General features: G+C 44.7%; 1 protein-coding gene across 2 annotated transcripts; it reads left to right on the top strand.

Annotated features, from left to right (window-relative positions):
* Positions 1 to 3,637: 3,637 nt before the first annotated feature.
* On the top strand, positions 3,638 to 16,816 carry spdl1 (spindle apparatus coiled-coil protein 1). Of its 2 annotated transcripts, none has more exons than XM_088931685.1 (12): positions 3,638 to 3,722; positions 5,287 to 5,461; positions 6,056 to 6,232; positions 6,606 to 6,800; positions 7,686 to 7,835; positions 8,386 to 8,484; positions 8,619 to 8,729; positions 11,291 to 11,431; positions 12,197 to 12,300; positions 12,565 to 12,752; positions 13,364 to 13,559; positions 16,543 to 16,816. In XM_088931685.1, the coding sequence occupies exons 2-12, from the start codon at positions 5,294 to 5,296 to the stop codon at positions 16,691 to 16,693; spliced, it is 1,680 nt and encodes a 559-aa protein (XP_088787811.1). In that variant the 5' UTR covers positions 3,638 to 3,722; positions 5,287 to 5,293; the 3' UTR covers positions 16,694 to 16,816. The 2 variants fall into 2 exon arrangements, 1 of the variants encoding a protein (XP_088787811.1); XR_016094100.1 differs by having other exon boundaries at positions 3,649 to 3,722; positions 13,194 to 13,559.
* The last annotated feature ends 618 nt before the right edge of the window (positions 16,817 to 17,434 follow it).

The following is a 17,434-nucleotide window of genomic DNA, read 5'->3' as shown; positions in this document are numbered from 1 at the left end:
AATTATAATAATCTGAGTGAAATCCTTGAACAGTATAATACTTATATGTGTTTTTTTAAAAAAACGTGGCTAGTCTCTTTTTTGTTTGCTATGTGTTAAACGACCAAAATACAAATTTAACCATTTCTTTTATTGTTTGAACTACATTAAAAATACACAGTTTACACTACCATGGTAGTTTGGTAGTCCAGACTACCATGTTCAGCCTTAAAACTGAGAGACTTAATCCATTACAATCCATTATGAGCGGCAACTGAAGGGATTATTGGCCGCGTGTCTCACAAAAATGAGATTTCTTTTCCAGAGGCATCCTTATGTCTGCACACAGAGGAATTGAAAATTGGCAACGATTCTGAAGTTACTGCTAATAAGAGGCTAAAAGCAGAACAACGGTGGATAAAAGAGATGATTTGTGTATACTGCCTGGTTTCAGGGTGAAAAGTTGTTCAGCAGGAAAACATCTTTTATCTTAATGCGTTATTGCATTTTGTTTACACGACTATTTGTCGGTTTTATTAACAGCCCCGTTCGGTCAAACTTGTATAAAGATACCCTTCAACTAAATGAAAATCTCATCTTAAATCTGGTCGTCAGACATTCTTACTCTGCGAGCTGTTGACTTTCACAGTGTAATTTTTTCTACTACTATTTTCATATTCAGTATTATACTACTATATGTTATAAAAGACACTTGTCTTTCGCAAGTATCTTACTACTGTGGAGCTGTAAAATGGCCTTTTTGCGAACCAGGGACAAGCAACCTTACATCCAAGACCATCTGTTTTCTTAGGAATAACGGTATGTTGTGAAAGGTTTGTTGAGGGTGTAAGGTAAAAGCTAACACAGATTAATTAAAATCAGAAAAAAAGACGCAGTTAGGAATAAGCTTAATTAAATCACATTATAATCCTCTCTTTTGAAAAGTTATTTTCCCATACACAGAATCTGGGTCCATTCTCTCCTAATGCAATGCAAAAACAGCAAGACAAGTCGTCCCCATTTTCTTTAAAGCGCCTTAGTGGAGTGTCCAGAAAAGCGCTCTTTACGTTTAAGGTATTGCTATTAAGTCATTGGAATGGAAGATACAGTACGGTTTTGATTTTTGATTTTGTTTTTTTATTGTTAATGGCAGCTACTCAGCTGAAGAGGGGAGAAAATGATCGTGCTACTTAAAAGTATAAGCTTTCCACGGCAGAGAGAAGTTGGCCACGCACAACAGAAACCGCACGAAAACGATTGCCGTTAAACCAAATCAGTTCTGGACAAAAAAAATGAAATACATTCTGGTTGGGGGCCCAGAACAGCACTCGGTCTTTCTAGACTACTCAGTCTTTTATCAAAAACAAAAATGTAATCTTCCAAGATACTTGATAGATTTAGTTCACTTCGAATACATTAATTAATCATCGACTTCTTGATCTTTGGAAAGCGAATGACATGTTTTACGCCCGTATGTTTTCTCTGTGAGGCTTGAGCCCGAGGGCGGTTGTGAGACATGCTGGGGGGGGGGGGGAGACCGCAGGTTTGATTGGATTGGAGGGCGGGTGAGAGGCTGAAACTATCGGCATCTCCACAACAACGGCCGAGACATCAGCCGCCCGTATGTTACAATGGCCCTGCCACTCCGGTCTCCTGCTGTTCACAGAGGCTGATGAAATACTCGTGTTTAAATGAGAAAGACTCGCAGAGTGCGAGATATATGCTAATCAGGCACTCCGAAACCCGGACCTGGGGGGTTGAATGACTCAATTTTAATTCATTGTCTTTTCAGACCGGTTTTTCCTTCTTTTAACCCTGTGAGTTCAGTTTACCTGGCTCAGTTACCGCCGAACGCTCTCATATATTCTGTTTGCCTATCAGGAACGGTCCTTAATATTAATCTATGCCTCAAAGGATATAAATAAATCAGTATTTTCATTACAGTGCTAGATAAAAGCCTTTGTAATAAAAAAAAATGCATACACGTTTCACGAAGATGCATATAATAACAGGGGAGGCACTTCATGTTTTCAGTCTTTAGACTCAAGGAAAAACAATGCAGTTTGTTAGGTATAAAAAACGCGACTAATACCCCAAGTAAAAATGTGTCATAAAAGTCGATTTAATTCTCTGAAAGAAACAGGCTTGTTGAAATCATGCCTTTTAAGTCCAACACAAGACAAGGGCGGGCAGCGTGGTGGTGGTCCAGTGGCGAGCGTTGCTGCCTCACAGCGCTGGGGCCCTGTGTTCAATTCCCAACCCGAGATGCTGTCTGTGTGGAGTTCGCATGTTCCCCCCGTGTTTGCCTGTGTTTCTACTGGGAGCTCCAGTCTTCTCCCACAGAAGGTTAATTGGCTGCTGGGAAAATTGGTCCTGGTGTGTGTGTGTGTCTGTGTGCTCCCAGGGACAGCCTGGTGTCCCATCCACGGTGTACCCTGCCTTGCACTTGTATCTTGCCCGGATAGCTTCTGGCTCCCCTGCGATCCTGAACCGGAAGAAAAAGGTTCAGAAAATGGATGGATGGACCATCCATTAGGATTTTACTTCAGGATTTACTGCTGGGGAAAAGACACCTGATGCAGTGTTAACAGAGGATGAGCCAACACCTCCACCTACTGGTAAAACATTACTAACCAGATGAATGTAGGTATTCACATGTGTATGAGCTCCACTATTACAGACTTTGATCTAAAACACATTATGGATTGTTCTTCACCAATACCCAAGCCTTAGGAATTATGGTTCCCCATTTTCTCGGCGACGATCCCATTCCCAGCCACGGCACAGATCTCTCTAAATTTATTCTGCTCAATACTGTACTGTTTCACGATGCAGTAGCTGTAGTTTGTGCACACTGGACGCCTGTACACATCTTCATCTCCAGAGCTCGCCTAAATAAAGAACTGAATTTCACAAAGCCTCCTGACACAAATCTAACGATACCGGTCTCCGTCACTGCCTGTTCGGTTCCTGCTGTCTGTATTCAAACAGTATGTCAGTGTCCTGTTTAATTCATCTAGCAACACCGACAAAAAGAAAAAAGAATTATAACTTTTCTTAATGTGTTATATTTAATACTTTGTATATTGAATGCAGGTATAATATGCACAATGTAACAGTATAAACATGTTAACTAGAAGCCTACATATAGTAAATATACAAATGCGTTTTGCATGTGCATATATATATATATATGAGGATTTATTTTCATGGTGATAACCATTTACCATTAAATTTAACACGAGCTAACTTTAACAATTAAAACTGATAGCATTATACTTAAAAGAAGTTCAAGTTCACACCCGAAGAAGGCTCCACAGCCGAAACGTTGTGTTTCTTTTCTTTACTTTTCAGCATGGAATAAACCTTTGCTTGTTCCTTTATACTTTAGTTTTTTTTAGCCCATAAGATAATTAGCCCACCTATTGTAAACCTATTTTATACCGAATATTAACTGCAAAGGCTATTACAAAACACAATGTTATAATTATTATTTATTTGCATTAATAATAAACACCAAAGAACTGGAACATTTTTATTTGTCTAGTTATCAAAAGAGAAAAATATGTATCACCTTACTAAATAAAGACACGATTGGTAATAAACTACAGTGGCCATCATGCACCGCGGTGAGGAACTCAATTCGGTTGTCGCGAGATTTGTTTGCTAAGCGCAGGACAGGAGCTGAATTCAAATTTTGACGGGCAGTTGCTCCAGAACCGAGGGAATCGGTTTTAAAAAAGGTAAACTTGTATATACATACAAAGAATAACTTAATTTCGTGGCGTCATTTTGTTGAATAATGTCCAGTTTGGTATAAAGTTGGTTGTAGATCATTTTTTTTTTACTTTTAGTAATGGTGTTTGTCGAGAACAAAAGTACCTCACTCATGAAGTTGAGCAGAGTATCGACTTCAGTTAAAAGACATTTAAGGTGTCGGTAGGGCTGGGGTTCAATAATGATATAATGTGAGTAAGGAGCACCGAGGCTGTGGAGAGTAGTCCTTGCAAAACGATTTAAGCTTTAAAGAAATACTCGAGAATGGCGAAAGTGGGGGTAGAGAGCTGTCGTGGGTGTTTCAAACCCACGCTTGGTCTGCTGGCTCGCTTGTAAGTCGTAGCTCAGTCACCGGACCAGCAGCTGGCCGGCCTCATCCTGGGGAGAGCGGGGAGTCGCCGCGATGCATTTGCACGGGTAGGGGCTGGCGGTGTGTTTGGTGCACTGTGAGCTGTGGATCCGGGAAGCACCGCCTTTGCAAAGCGAGAAGAAGCGCTTTCTTTGCACAGAGTGTCCTGTTACCCTGTTACCCCCCCCCCCCATGGAAGAGCTCCAGGTCCTTCTTGTGTGCAAGAGCTGCCCCCTCCAACCGCATAGTTTCTCTCTGCGATCACGTTGCTAAGGAGAGGGTTTCTGTGCGAGCAGCCCCCTGTCCTGCGCCGCCACCGGAATGCCAATAGCACGGCTCCTGCAGGTTGAATGCTCCCTTTATTTCGCTGAAACCGAAAAGACAAACCCCCGTCTCTTACTGAGCAGCTCGTCTCCTTGCTGTCGGGTGCATGGCATTACAGAGAGGGGGAATTTGGTGTCTTTTTCTCGGTGCTCTCCTGCCGAAGATGGTGAGAAAATATATATTTTTTTAATGTTGGTCCTTTACTTTTCCTTTTCCATAAAGTTTTATTTTTATTAACGTCCTATGGCGAGGTGTAAGTTTCCCTTTTCACTATGCGGTTCATTGCACAACAGCGGATTGTTTTACACAGAAATCCGACACAATTGAACAGATGGCAAGTTTGTGTTGTGCTTCTTAAGTTACTTGGAGACCTTAATAGTGATCATTGTTACCTTGATCTACCATCAGGACTGAGGGCTCACAGGCTGATATGCGCCATGTTTGTGAGCAGAATCTGTCCTCACAGACAGAACGAGTCTCCTCAGCCCGTGTGTCTCCTGTCCTTACAGACAGAACGTTTCTCCTCAGCCCGTGTGTCTCCTGTCCTTACAGACAGAACGTTTCTCCTCAGCCCGTGTGTCTCCTGTCCTTACAGACAGAACGTTTCTCCTCAGCCCGTGTGTCTCCTGTCCTTACAGACAGAACGTTTCTCCTCAGCCCGTGTGTCTCCTGTCCTTACAGACAGAACGAGTCTCCTCAGCACGCGTGTGTCCTATCCTCACACACACACACACACAACGCATCTCCTCAGCTCATGTATCCTGTCCTTACAGACAGACCGAGTCTCATCAGCCCGTGTGCCTCCCGTCCTTGCAGATAAAACGCATTCCCTCAGCCTGTGTCTCCTGTCCTTACAGACAGAAGATGTCCGCTGCAGAGGACTCTGAAGTCCAGCGCCTGCGCTGCAAGCTGAAGGAGGCGGAGGAGTCCCTGCAGAAGGCAGCCCAGTATGGCTTGCAGCTGCTGGACGATCAGCTGGACCTGCAGAACCGCCTGGAGGAGCAGCGCACGGAGATGACGAACTCCATAGAGGTGAGTCAGAGGCAGTGCAGGAGGCCCGGACTGGGCTGAACTGCACTGTCCAGACAAGGAAGGAGGAGTCTTGTGAGACCCACCCGCGTAGAAACAAGAATATTGGCTTGAGAAGCCAGAGGTAGGTCAAAGAAGCTGGACAATTAATAGATCATCCCCTTACCTGCCTTCATGAGTATAGCATTAGTACAAATCGAGGCAAACAAGAAATTGATGTGAGCTGCAGGAACCTCGTGTCTTGTTTTTGTCCTGTCCTACTGTGTTAGCTGCAGCGCATTGCAAACTCTCAGGTTTGGAGGGAGTTTGCTGGGTACTAATCTGTCCAAGTGAATTCTGGGGAGGGAAAGTCAGTGCAGCTGCCTCTGCGGTAGCCACAGTGAATGAAGGAGAAGGTTTCTGTATTCCTGTGTCCTGAGAATTATTTTCTCCACCACAAGTCTAAGGTCCAGCCTGTGTCAGAGCACAGGAACCTTGGTACCATCTACTGTCTCTGCCCTGAACCCAGCTCTGTTCAGGTTTTCAGTAGGTCATTGGTGGACTGTTCTAGCAGCTTGGAATGGAGTGCTGGTCTAACGTGTGTGTGTGTGAATGCAGGCTCTGGAGCAGGAGAAGTACTCCTTGCAGAGAGAGGTCGAGCTGAGGGGCCGCATGCTGGACAGTCTGAGGTCAGAGTGCGAATCCATCAAAACACAGCAGAAGATGTTGTGGGTGCAACAGGAGGCCCAGCTGGAGAGGAGCTACACCCTGGAGATCAGTGAATACAAGAACAAGGTAAGGCTGTGGGCGAGTAGCCCAGAGAGCCGCTCAGCGGTGGGGCAGGGTCCCACATAGCCCGTCTCATTTGCTGCAGCTGCTCTTTTGCTGCACAAAAAAGTCATTTTATTATTCTGAATTCTGTTACTTTTTTGGTGTTATTTTGCGTGGCGCAGCCATTCAAACTCTGATTCAGTAAGAGATAAGGGGGTCGCCTTTCACACACCTAGATGACCGAAAAAGACAGATTTTGGCCATACTTGGGTGAATTGGGATTCTGATGTTCTAAGCTTGAAGTGGATCTACAGTGATTTCCCCAGCAGGCACTACTGCGCTTTACCGATGTGGCGTGTAGTCTTGTTGTCTCAGTGTGGCTCTGTCCCGTGAGCAGCTGGAGAAGATGAAGGCCGAGCTGGACGAGGCGCGGCTCTCTGAGAAGCAGCTGAGACACAAGCTGGAGCTGCAGGCAGAGGCTCTGAGCAGCAAGACCGAGGAGCTGAGGATGATGGCGGAGCGCTCCCAGGAGACACTGTCCTCGGAGATGATGGAGCTGCAGATGGAGAAGGCCGAGTTAGAGACCACCAAGGTGGGCATATTCCACACAGTTAACCACAGTCATCCCAGCACTCCTCTGCACCCACAATCACTGCCTGCTTCAGTAGCGGGATGGAGGTTTAGAGCTCTGCTGATCGTTCAAAGGAAAGTTAATTTGATAGTTAGGGCTTTACAAGTATTTCTTGATATTTCTAAGATTTATCTATAGCAGTATATCCTGTACTGGAACATATTTTAATAGAGGAAAAAAAAATCCAAGAGACATTTTTAAAATGCATTCGATTGACCTTTTTTAAAATACTCTGTACAGTTGTGGTCATTTTGCAACAAGAGAATGCTGCTGTGAAATCTGTTCAGTGGATCAACAGGATCAGTGTCCAGCAGTACCGTTGCAGCAGATTACTTGGAACCCTTCAAGAACAAGATGGAGGAGGTCTTGGGATCAATAAACGTCGAGAAGCCAAATGAATAAGACAGGCCGAGTGCCCGCCTCTAATCTGTAACTGTCCTTACAGGCACTGGCTTTATGGTGATGAAAGTTAGGATCAGATAGAGTAGTGAACAGACTATCCTTGCAGGAAATATTCCATGTTCTCCATATTGTGTCTTTAAAAAAGACTGATGGCCATTAAAGCAAAGTGAGCGGAAAAGAGAGCTGTTTTTGATGACTGAGAGTGGCCATGTTTTCCGTGATAAGTAGTACTTAGCAAAATAATAGTTGGAAGGTTTAGTTTTTATTGTATAGACTAGGAGAGCGAATGAGCCACAGGTAAGTATAATAGGGTGTCCTGTGAGGAACACACACCAGAACTCTTTTGTTAGCTGTGTGACAGGGGCATCTGTAAGATCGTGAGTTAATGCGAACCTGTGGTGAGTGAAGGGCACAGACTAGACCTGCCTTGTCCTTTGCTCCCAGGCGGCACTGGAGCACGAGCTCAATGAAATGAGCTACCGAGAGCAGCAGCTCCAGCTGGCCAGCAGCCATCTCCAGCGCACGGTGGAGCGCCTGACCCAGGAGAAGGAGGACTGCGAGAAGGAAGTCGTCTCTCACTTTAACGCCTTGGAGGTGCAGTGCCCGTGTCTGTGCCGCGAACTGGTCTTCCCGGACCCAGCTTTCCATCAGGCTTGGCTCTGTTTTGTCTCTGATGCGTGTTTCACAGCGCTAGCTTGTTGGTCTTGGAAGCACTCCTTTATCTCTTAGAGGGATTTCCATTTTATCTTCTCATTTTTATTTACATTAAAATTAAACCCTCCTTCTTCTACCAAAATAGAACGTTTGAAACATTGATCTGATTGGAAAGACGATAAGATTATTTCAGTCGTCAATGTTAGACTTTTGTCCTGTGTTTTGTTTAATTGAAATATTTAAACCTCCCTGCTGTGCTGTCATGTCAGATTGTCAGTTGGTGTCCTTTAGGAGCCTGTACATGCCTGTTCATTTATAAATATTGTCCTACTTCCCTTTAACAGAATGAGGATCTGTTAGACAAGTTTTTTTTTTAAATGTAATTTGAGGGATAAGCGGTAAATAAATAATGGGATATAATTCACGGTATTTAATATGATTTGCATTACTTATATTGGCTTGGCGTCTTTTTCTGATTTGCCTGGTCTAGAAAGCACGGGAAGCTAACCAGGATCTCCAGCTGCAACTGGACCAGATTCTGCAGCAGTCTCAGGACCCCAACAGCAAGGGCAACTCGCTCTTTTCTGAGGTATGACAGCGCCTCTCCTGCCCGCCTAACCGCTGGCCTGCCGGCGCGGTGTGCCCAGCGAGCGGCTGTGAGCAGTGGTGTTCGTGTGTTTGAGTGGCACGCGTGCCTGACCCGGCGGGGGCCTGTGCTTGCAGGTGGAAGACCGGAGGGCCGCCATGGAGCGCCAGCTCATCAGCATGAAGGTGCAGTACCAGTCTCTCCAGAAGCAGCACACCTTCTCCCGACAGCAGCTTCACAGAATGAAGGTACACATCCCCGCCTCTCGACCCTCCTCCTGTCAGAACAGCTGCTGGAAACACTGGGACAGCAGCGTCTTTTACAAGACAGGATGGCACTCCTATACAGAGCTCTTAAGCGTAATTCTAAGGAGGTCAGCTATCCTGGCACCGATTGTCCTGAGGTGCTTGATGCTCTTCCTGGCCAGCCTCCTACAGTTTGTTTCCAAAACCTTCAGCAAAACATTAAATGGCATTCATTACACTGTTGTCTGCGGGTGTTATTTCGGCCGTGTTAACTGGCACTTAGGGTCTTGGAGCACTAAGACAAATACCTCTCTTCTTGATTGCATTTTCAGAATTGCCATTATTGTTTTTTCCAAATCCCTGCAGTGTAATTTGAAATTGGCCAATTATTTAACTTACTGACCGGATTCTTTGCCGGTTTTAAAGAACAGAGTCCATGATGCAGATACAAGTGCACATGGTTACTGTGGTGTCTGCGAAGGCAGTCTACATGGGTTGCCACTGCACAGCATGGTCATTCCAGCTGACACACGCCTGCTTAAAACATGGCGCCTGCCAGCGTGCTGCTGCTTGGAGAGCCTGGGTCTCAGTTTGCTAACGTCATAACCCAGACAGGAATCGGAGATCTGGGTTTTGAGACACAACCAACACAGGTCACAGGCTAAGTCACCTGTGACTGAGAAAAGGCCTTTTAACCATCTTGTCATCTTGTCAGACCCATGACACAAACACTTCAGTCTGATTAGCCACAGTTGTGGCAGTTTGTAACCCTTTCTTTTTACTTTTTTTTAAAAAGATTTTTGTTTTGGAAAGCCTTGATTTGAGCCCTCTTTTTCTCTTGAACTCTCTCAAGATTAGGTACTTGCAGCTCCATCATCACATGGAGAGCAGCAGGGAGAATGGCTTTCAGAAGCATTTTCTAGTATGTTGTCGAAAACTGGACAGTCATCGCAGGAATTCTTCTGGGCAGTCTCGTTAGCCTTGTCACTGGACCATTTTTATTTTCCGTTTTAATCATTAATTTTGGGGCTCACAGCATTACAGCCTATCCGAAACTTCAGAAAGTCTCTATCTGCCACAGAACTCACTTCATGTGAAGGATATTTTATTTACGCTTTGTTGCTGTGCAACAATGATACTACATGGTGAGCTCTACATTTATTACTGTTGCTGTTTTTTTCCTTGGGAAAAATGTCCTGCAGAAGATAGGCTAACATTGCAGCATCTGATATAATCTGTGTGTACTGTAAATTAATTGGAAATGTAACTTTACTGTTTGTGCAATGTCCTTAAGATATACATGTCTGACCCTTTTAATAGGTCTTTTTGTGCATTGTTGTAATTATCAATAAATTTATCTATATTGAATTTTTATATGAATAAACAAGTTCCACTCCTACTTACAGTCTTAATCATTTGATTTTAGGCTAATTGGTTTGTTTTGCAATTTTTTTGATAATTGAAAAACTGGGTCTTTAATTTCAATTTAAATTGTGTACAGTTTTGTTAAAAAAACTTGCAATTTTAAGGAAACGGACATTCAAAATTTGCCCACTTAATTCCTTTCTGGAACTTGGGATATGTCAGGACATACATGTGGAAAAACACCGGACATGCATTGGACAAGTAGAAAATTCAAAAGCTGAACCATGTTTAGCATGCTACTCATGAGGATGCAAGATCCTAGCCAACTCTTTCACCTTTGCCAAACTGTTCTGCTTCAAGATCATGAAAAGTGTTTTCAATTCTTCCATTGAAATCATTTAGTCCCAGACAACTGTTTTTTTTTTTTGCCATGAGGCTATAATTAAATTTCAGTCATCTTAAAGATCAGCTTTCTGACTGAACATTTTAAGAATAACCTCAAGATACTAAATGTCAAAAGACCTGTCGTATAAGCGCATTCCCTTTGCTATGGATTGAAACAAGGCAGCAGTCGTAGCGTGAGGGGCTTGTGCAAATGTGTGCACTTAACCCACCTGTGCACACATGCCTGATCTCTCTGCTAACCATTATGAACCAATTTACCTTTTGTATTCTCTAGACACCCCAGACATGCAAGCTCACCTCACTGTTACTGCTGCCCTGTTACAGTATTCGTCATCAGACGAGTCACAATTTGACAAGTCCTAAATGTGTGGAGACATTTGGATTGACACTCCCTTGTGCCTCCCTGATCTCCTTGAGACGGTGTGACCGTATTAGGTTTTCCCACACACAGAGGTCGTTGGATGTGGCTTGCATCTCTTATCCGCAGGAGAGACTCCTGGGTTAATATGTGCTGTTTTGTCTGCTCAGTGGGGCAGCTGGCAAATAGGGTTTCATCGCTTTTTATGGGGGGGAGAAATAACTTCTACCCATTGTATTGTCAGGATGTGGCCTGCAGTTTGTTTTCTATGTCTATGTTTTCTTCTGAATACCAAGTCTGTGCATGGCAGTTCAAGGGGTAGAACGCTTATCCTGTCTTAGCTCCAGGGGTAGCTGGCTGTAGTAGATCAGGGCGAAGCTTTTTGTGTCCCTGCCCGTGGGGGCTAACTGCCGTCCTGATGTCTTTCCGCTGGCAGGTCCAGATTGCCACGCTGATGCAGATGAAGGGCTGCCAGGCAGACCCAGGGCAGCTGGAGCGCCTGCAGTCCATGCTGGCCCAGAAGAACAACGAAATCGAGGCGCTGATGATCAAGCTGCGTCGCCTGGAGAGGGCAGAGGTGGGGACTGCTCGTCTGAGCTCGGGAGAGAGTGCTGGCCACGGCGGGGAACCTGCAGTGCATCCTGCTGGCGTGGCGTTTTCTTGGGAATGTCATTTTTTACTCTTGGAGAAATGTTTTACTCTCACGTGACAGGCATGACACCTCTGTGATCAGCCACCGTGTTATATCATGAGGACTAGGAGTCAACAAACCGCAAAGTATGGAAACATGGAGTTGATGTTCATAAGGTTCTTACATCCTCCTTATCGGTTTGAATTTCATTTTCAGTTGATATATTTTGTAAGATTATAGATGATTAAATTGTGGCAGCTAAAATCTTAGCTCTAAATAATTTGTACTTGTTTTTCGTTTGTACTGAAATGTCATCTATTTTGCTTTTCATAGATAAGATGGATGTAAGATTTGAGCTAGACGTCAGATTTCGCAAACGCCTTTTTAAGTACTATACTCCCAGATTAATGTGCATGTCCTTAACTCTGTAAACGAAATCCTTTTAATCTATTCAAAAAACAAATTCAATTAGACAGAGTAAATCAAAATGTCCCCCACTGTTTGCTCTTTGATCAGGGTGTCCTGCAGGGGGGGATCATGGAGTAGAGAATACAGGAGGAGAGAGTGAAAAGTGAGCTTTAATTATTAACCTTTGCACTTTTCAATTTGAAAATAAAAGTCCCAGGTCCTGTGATATCAAAGGATGTTTTTGTTTGTGCACGTCTGTATTCATTTGGTAAATTAAAGCAGCTCTTTTGAAATCATTTCCAGATGACCATAAAGGCTGAGCCATCCAGCGCACCCTCAGGAGAAGGAGACAGCGGTGACATGACGTACTACACTGACCTCCTTAAAATGCAGCTTTCAAACTCCGTGTAAGATGCCCTTTTGTCTCCTCTCTATTTAGAATGAGTCTAATATCTTCAAAAGTGTCACAAATATGAAGAAAAGGAGTGATAACCTTCACTATGAGAGCTCACGTTCAGTTTAACTTCAGATTTCATAACTGTGAGGTGAAACCTGGGCCCGTCTGAGCCGCCTCTGAACTGGGCATCTTGCAGAATGCATTGGCGCCCCTCTCAAAGCCTTGCCAAGGGCTGAGTGGGGCTCCGGCGTGCTCAGCAGTGCTGTGTGTGCAGGAAGGAGGCCGAGCGGCTGGGGGAGGAGCTGTCTGTGCAGAGGATGAAGGCGCTGGCGGAGAGTCAGAGGGTGCTGGAGGTGGAGAGGAGGCTCTTCAGCAGCGAGAGGACCCTCAGGCTGTGCCAGAGCGAGAACATCAAGCTGCAGGTCCAGCTGGACGAGCTCAGGATGAAATACCAGCCCAATGGTAACGCACACGCCTTTTGCCCCCACCTCTGCGTTGCTTCCTATCTGAGTGCATAGAGTTCCGAGGCAGGGATGTGTACCTTCATTCTGCGAGTTCCGAACAGGGAACAGGGAAAGGTTTGTTCCCTGCTGGAAGGAAAAAAGAGACAACGTTTCGGCTATGGTGCCTTCTTCGGGTGTAGTTAAAGTCTATACATTTAGACAGAATATCTGAAGTTTGTATATTTGGTGGGGTGTCTAATAAGCTTAGATTCCGATTGCTTAGATTCAATCAATATTAGATCTTTGACGGATCCTCTGTTTGTGCGCAGATGGTGTGGCTGCTGCTGTTCAATAGATATGTTTTCAGAAAGCGAGTTAGGTGCCTAAAGAGTAAAGATTGTTTTTTAATGGGTCAACATATAGCTTCCCTAAAAGCCGAGGTTATGTCTCTGGAATGCAGGACCGCAGATCCTTCCAGCTGTGTTGCCTGCTGCCGGAGGGTGGCTGTGTGATGGCACGCGCTCTTGCGCCCAGTCCAGTCTGGACAGAGCTGGTGCAGCAGGCAGCCACACATGCTGGCTTGGGCAGAGCGCAGACAGCGGCCCGTGCCTGACCCACGCTTCCTTTCAGCGGTGAACAAGAGCCAGGTGGCGAAGCGCCGGCGCGAGAAGCTGCCGGTGGACGTCCCGGCCGAGGCCGACGCCCCGGAGCCGAAGGGGGGGGAGCGGAGCGCCGCGGGCGCGAAGGAGGAGCCCACTCCGGCAGAGCGGCTGGCCCCCGGCCCCCTGCAGCAGGTCCCTGCGCGCATCTGCGAGGAGCCCCCCAGGTCAGTGCCGCCCCCCTGCCGACCTGCCCCCCTCGCCCTGCGCTGCATGAACTTCGCCCTGTGCGTCCTCCTGCTCTTGCTCGGCCTGCTGCGCTCGGCCCTTGCCCGCGTCAGCCTGCCCTTCAGGAGGGCCGTCTCCCGAAACAATTCCCGCTGAGGCCCGGGGGCCAGCCTTCCTGCCCCGCGGAGATCCGAGGAAATCTGGGAATCGCCGCAGGGGCGCTTGCGTCCGCACGTGCTCGGCCTTGGCCTCCCGTCTGGCTGACCTTCGCCGCGGCGATCACTGATGCTCAACGAGTGTGGCCACCGTGGAGTCCCTCCGCGCTGCTGGTTCAGTGTCAGCACGGATTTTAACACGAATACCAATTATTACTGATCGCGGAATCTTTTTAATTCAAGTTTCTACTGCCCAATCCTTTCCAGATCAGGCGCATGGCAGGCTTTGCGTTATTGTAACCACTAGCCAACTGTTACATGTGACGTGCTTTGTGTAGTTAGTAAGCTTTCGCAACAGAACTCAAGCATGTACTCTCGGCGTGAGTTTGCTCCTTGAGCGGTAACGATCCAGTACTACAAGCACATCATTAAAAACACAGTTCAGTAACAAATGTTTATTAGATAATGTCATTAGCATGATGTATTACAGTACATTGAAGAATACAGATATGAAAACATCTGTTATAATGCTTGGTGTGCCAGATACACAAACTCCTCGCACAGTAGAGCTGGATAGAGCTAGTCCATTTTGGCTAACAATATCTAAACATTGCTTCTACATATTGCATCTTCTTGGATGATATTTATGCATTGTAGATGAGGGTGCAAGGATTTCTGTGTAGGGTTTCAGTGCACTAAACAACTGGGCAGAATGGCACTGATGTCAGAATGACTGATTGAAAGTTATCCTTGCAATTTGTAATCTTCTGATCTCTGGGATATGACTGTGATATTTCATGCTAGAGTTTAACTAACATAACTATGATGACAGTTCACTACAGACTGCCTGGTCTTCTCAATATAATATAACGAGTCAGCTGTCTTAGGATCAAAGTGAGGAATTAACTAAGGAGCAACAGCCGTGAGCTTGGTGAGAACTTACTGTACATGTCAGCTCTGGCCAGTCAGCTCCGCCTCTGCTAGATACAATCACTCAATTATTTTGTGATTAGACTCTCTGTAAAAGGATTTAGTCTGCCAATCAATGTACTGATAAAAACATGAACTGGAAAATGAGCTTCTTCCAGACATTTTAGCGAGTGACTAAAGCGTGTGTTTCGGGGATGGGCCTGTGTGAGAGGGACATGTGCACGTCGTGCAGAAAGCCTGAGTAGTGTGGAAGGGGAGGGCGCTGGTGGATGGGAAGAGGTGGTGAAGGATGTGATGAGACAAACCGAGGGAGAAGAGGGGTTTGGGGACGCATGGAAGGAAATCACAGCTGAGACATAATTCATCAGCTGTATTTCCTCAACATGAAGAGGTGTAGTATCGGGGTTCCTGTAGAAAAATAGCTGCTGGTTTCAGCCACCATACATTGAAATTCCTCAGACTTTCTTTAATCACCTGCTCTCACAGCAGTGTCTGCTTCAGGCGCATTCCAGAGCTGTGATCATCCTAATCCTCAGAACTTAGCTTGTTTCAGCACCGGTTTTGTGAGTCATGTAGTATCAATGGACGTGGTAACATGGAATTTATTTTTTATTTTAATGCAATAACACATTATTATTGGCTAATAATGTCCTATTGTGAATGTCTATAGCTTCTGAATAAAAACACTGTTTTCTTGGAAACTGACAAAATCTTGGTTTTATGTGAAGAATGTCCTACTCAGCCACAAATCTGTACTGCAAAAAGAGTTCAAGGAGATTGTTCTTAAGTAATATTTAATATCTGCAAAAGGGTTCAAATGTAGCAAAGAAATGTTTAACAAAATGTGCATATAGCACTTATCGAAGTTCTACTAAATCAAGATGCACTAAATTACTAACAGGATTTGAGGTGGGAATGATTGTTAAATAAATCTATTTTTTATCCATTTTTAAAGATCATTTAGCTGTGCTCACTTTAAGGTTTTTAAAGTTAGACACGAATATTTAGAGGATATCAAGTAGCATAGTTATCGCTGCTGTTTTAAAACAGCCTTTGCTTCAGAACATGCTTCTTGTGCTTTCTGCCTTTCAAATACTGCTTCCTGCATTTTCTGCAGTGCTTTAATATTCTTTCTTGTGCTGTGTTCTGTATCAAAGTAGTCTATATGCACTGCACTTGTTACTTGTGCATTTTTACCTTTTGTAATTCAAGCCTGTTTTATGTGTACTAATGCATGATACTACTGGTATGTCTTAAGGTAGTATATTCTGTTTGTTTCACTTTTAAATGATGCCATTAACTATTTACTGAGTAATTGAGAGTAGAGTGTGTATTTAAGAAATGGAGGCTACCAGCTAGTCAGGCTATATGGAAGCTTATCTGAATTAACTGAACTATGTATAGATATGAAGATTAGTAGTTCCAGGAAAGTTTTAACATACTATACACTTCTGTAGTTTACCTAAAAAACAGATAGGCTTAATTTTTAAGGCTGTCTAAAGTATTTTGCTTAGTATAATATTCTTATTCAAACAGTTATGGCTTTAATTTTTTATATTAGACATTTTGTCTCAGCTTTATGCTTATGAGTGGCCTTCATGGTGCTGTGAAATATTGCAGTGACACTCAGGCCTTTATGTTAGCCAGTTCTAATATGTAATTAGAATATTTAAGTTAATTAGCAAAGTCACAGGTTTACACACTACACTCAATAACTCAGTATGGGGTTTGTGAAACTGGTGTAAAAACAGTTTTTCCCGTCTGTGTGACTGGCCGCCGGGGCTCAGTGTCTGTGGAAGGCCTGCTCTGGCTCTCGCAGTGCTGCCTGTCTAACGTGCATTGAACTGTGCGCAACGTCTCCGCAAAGCTGAACGCGAATTGGATGGTTTGCCTGTAGGTCTCCCCCATCCGGCACCACTGTCAAGACAGAGGAGGTGGATGCAGGAGCCGAGAACAGGAGGGAAGAGAGGAAGAAGGAGAGGAGGCCTCAGCCTGTCATCCACGTGTCCTCCAAGCCCACCCTGGAGAATCAGTGTGCCCAGCAGTAGGAAGAGGGGCAGCGCTGCTACACAGAGCGCCACGCACACTCCACCTTGCCTTCCTGCTGGGGTTTTTTTAGAATAAAATGTTTTAGAATAATTCAATAAAACTTTATTCAACTTTTCACAAAATGGTATGTCCTCGTGTTTTTTTATCTGCTTCAGCAACGTGGCTGGGGAGCTTTTCTCGGATTCTTCTGCTACGTTTCAAACGCAGGTCCCTGGCCTTTCGCCCTCCTCTGGTTCACGCCTCGCTGTTTGATTCCGCAGTGCCTTTGAAGGAGTGTGAATACTTGAAATGCACGCAGCCGTCTCTGTTCAAGACCGATGAGATGAGGCTCTTGCACCCTGTGAATGTAGGACATTCCGTTAAGATCGAGTATGAACCTGGTCCCTCTGAGCAGTTAACAGATTTTTTCTTTAAAAAAAACCCAAAATGTACAAAGTATTCTAAATAAGGCAGGTCTAGACTGGACCGTTGTGCTCTTTTAACATGCAACCCCTTGATTTAACGGACCAAACTGCTCCGAGAAATAGTTCGATTTATACTATAAAGCCTATAAATTATAGGACGGCTTATTCTCCTGTTCAAGTGCATTATAATTCTACAGTTTATACGTCAATCTGGGTAGAGAAATAAGAGTAAATAAATTGTCTTGTACCACTGCCTGGATTAGGGCTGTTGGAAAGGTTGATGTAAGAAACAAGTATGCTCTTACAGAATGCGTCACTAACTAGTGTTACATTGTG

The sequence above is a fragment of the Atractosteus spatula genome, chromosome 14 (genome assembly GCF_055471065.1).
Source record: "Atractosteus spatula isolate fAtrSpa1 chromosome 14, fAtrSpa1.hap1, whole genome shotgun sequence".
Taxonomy (NCBI): domain Eukaryota; kingdom Metazoa; phylum Chordata; class Actinopteri; order Semionotiformes; family Lepisosteidae; genus Atractosteus; species Atractosteus spatula.
Note: the sequence above shows the minus strand (reverse complement) of the source record. Positions and strands in the feature narration are given on the sequence as shown.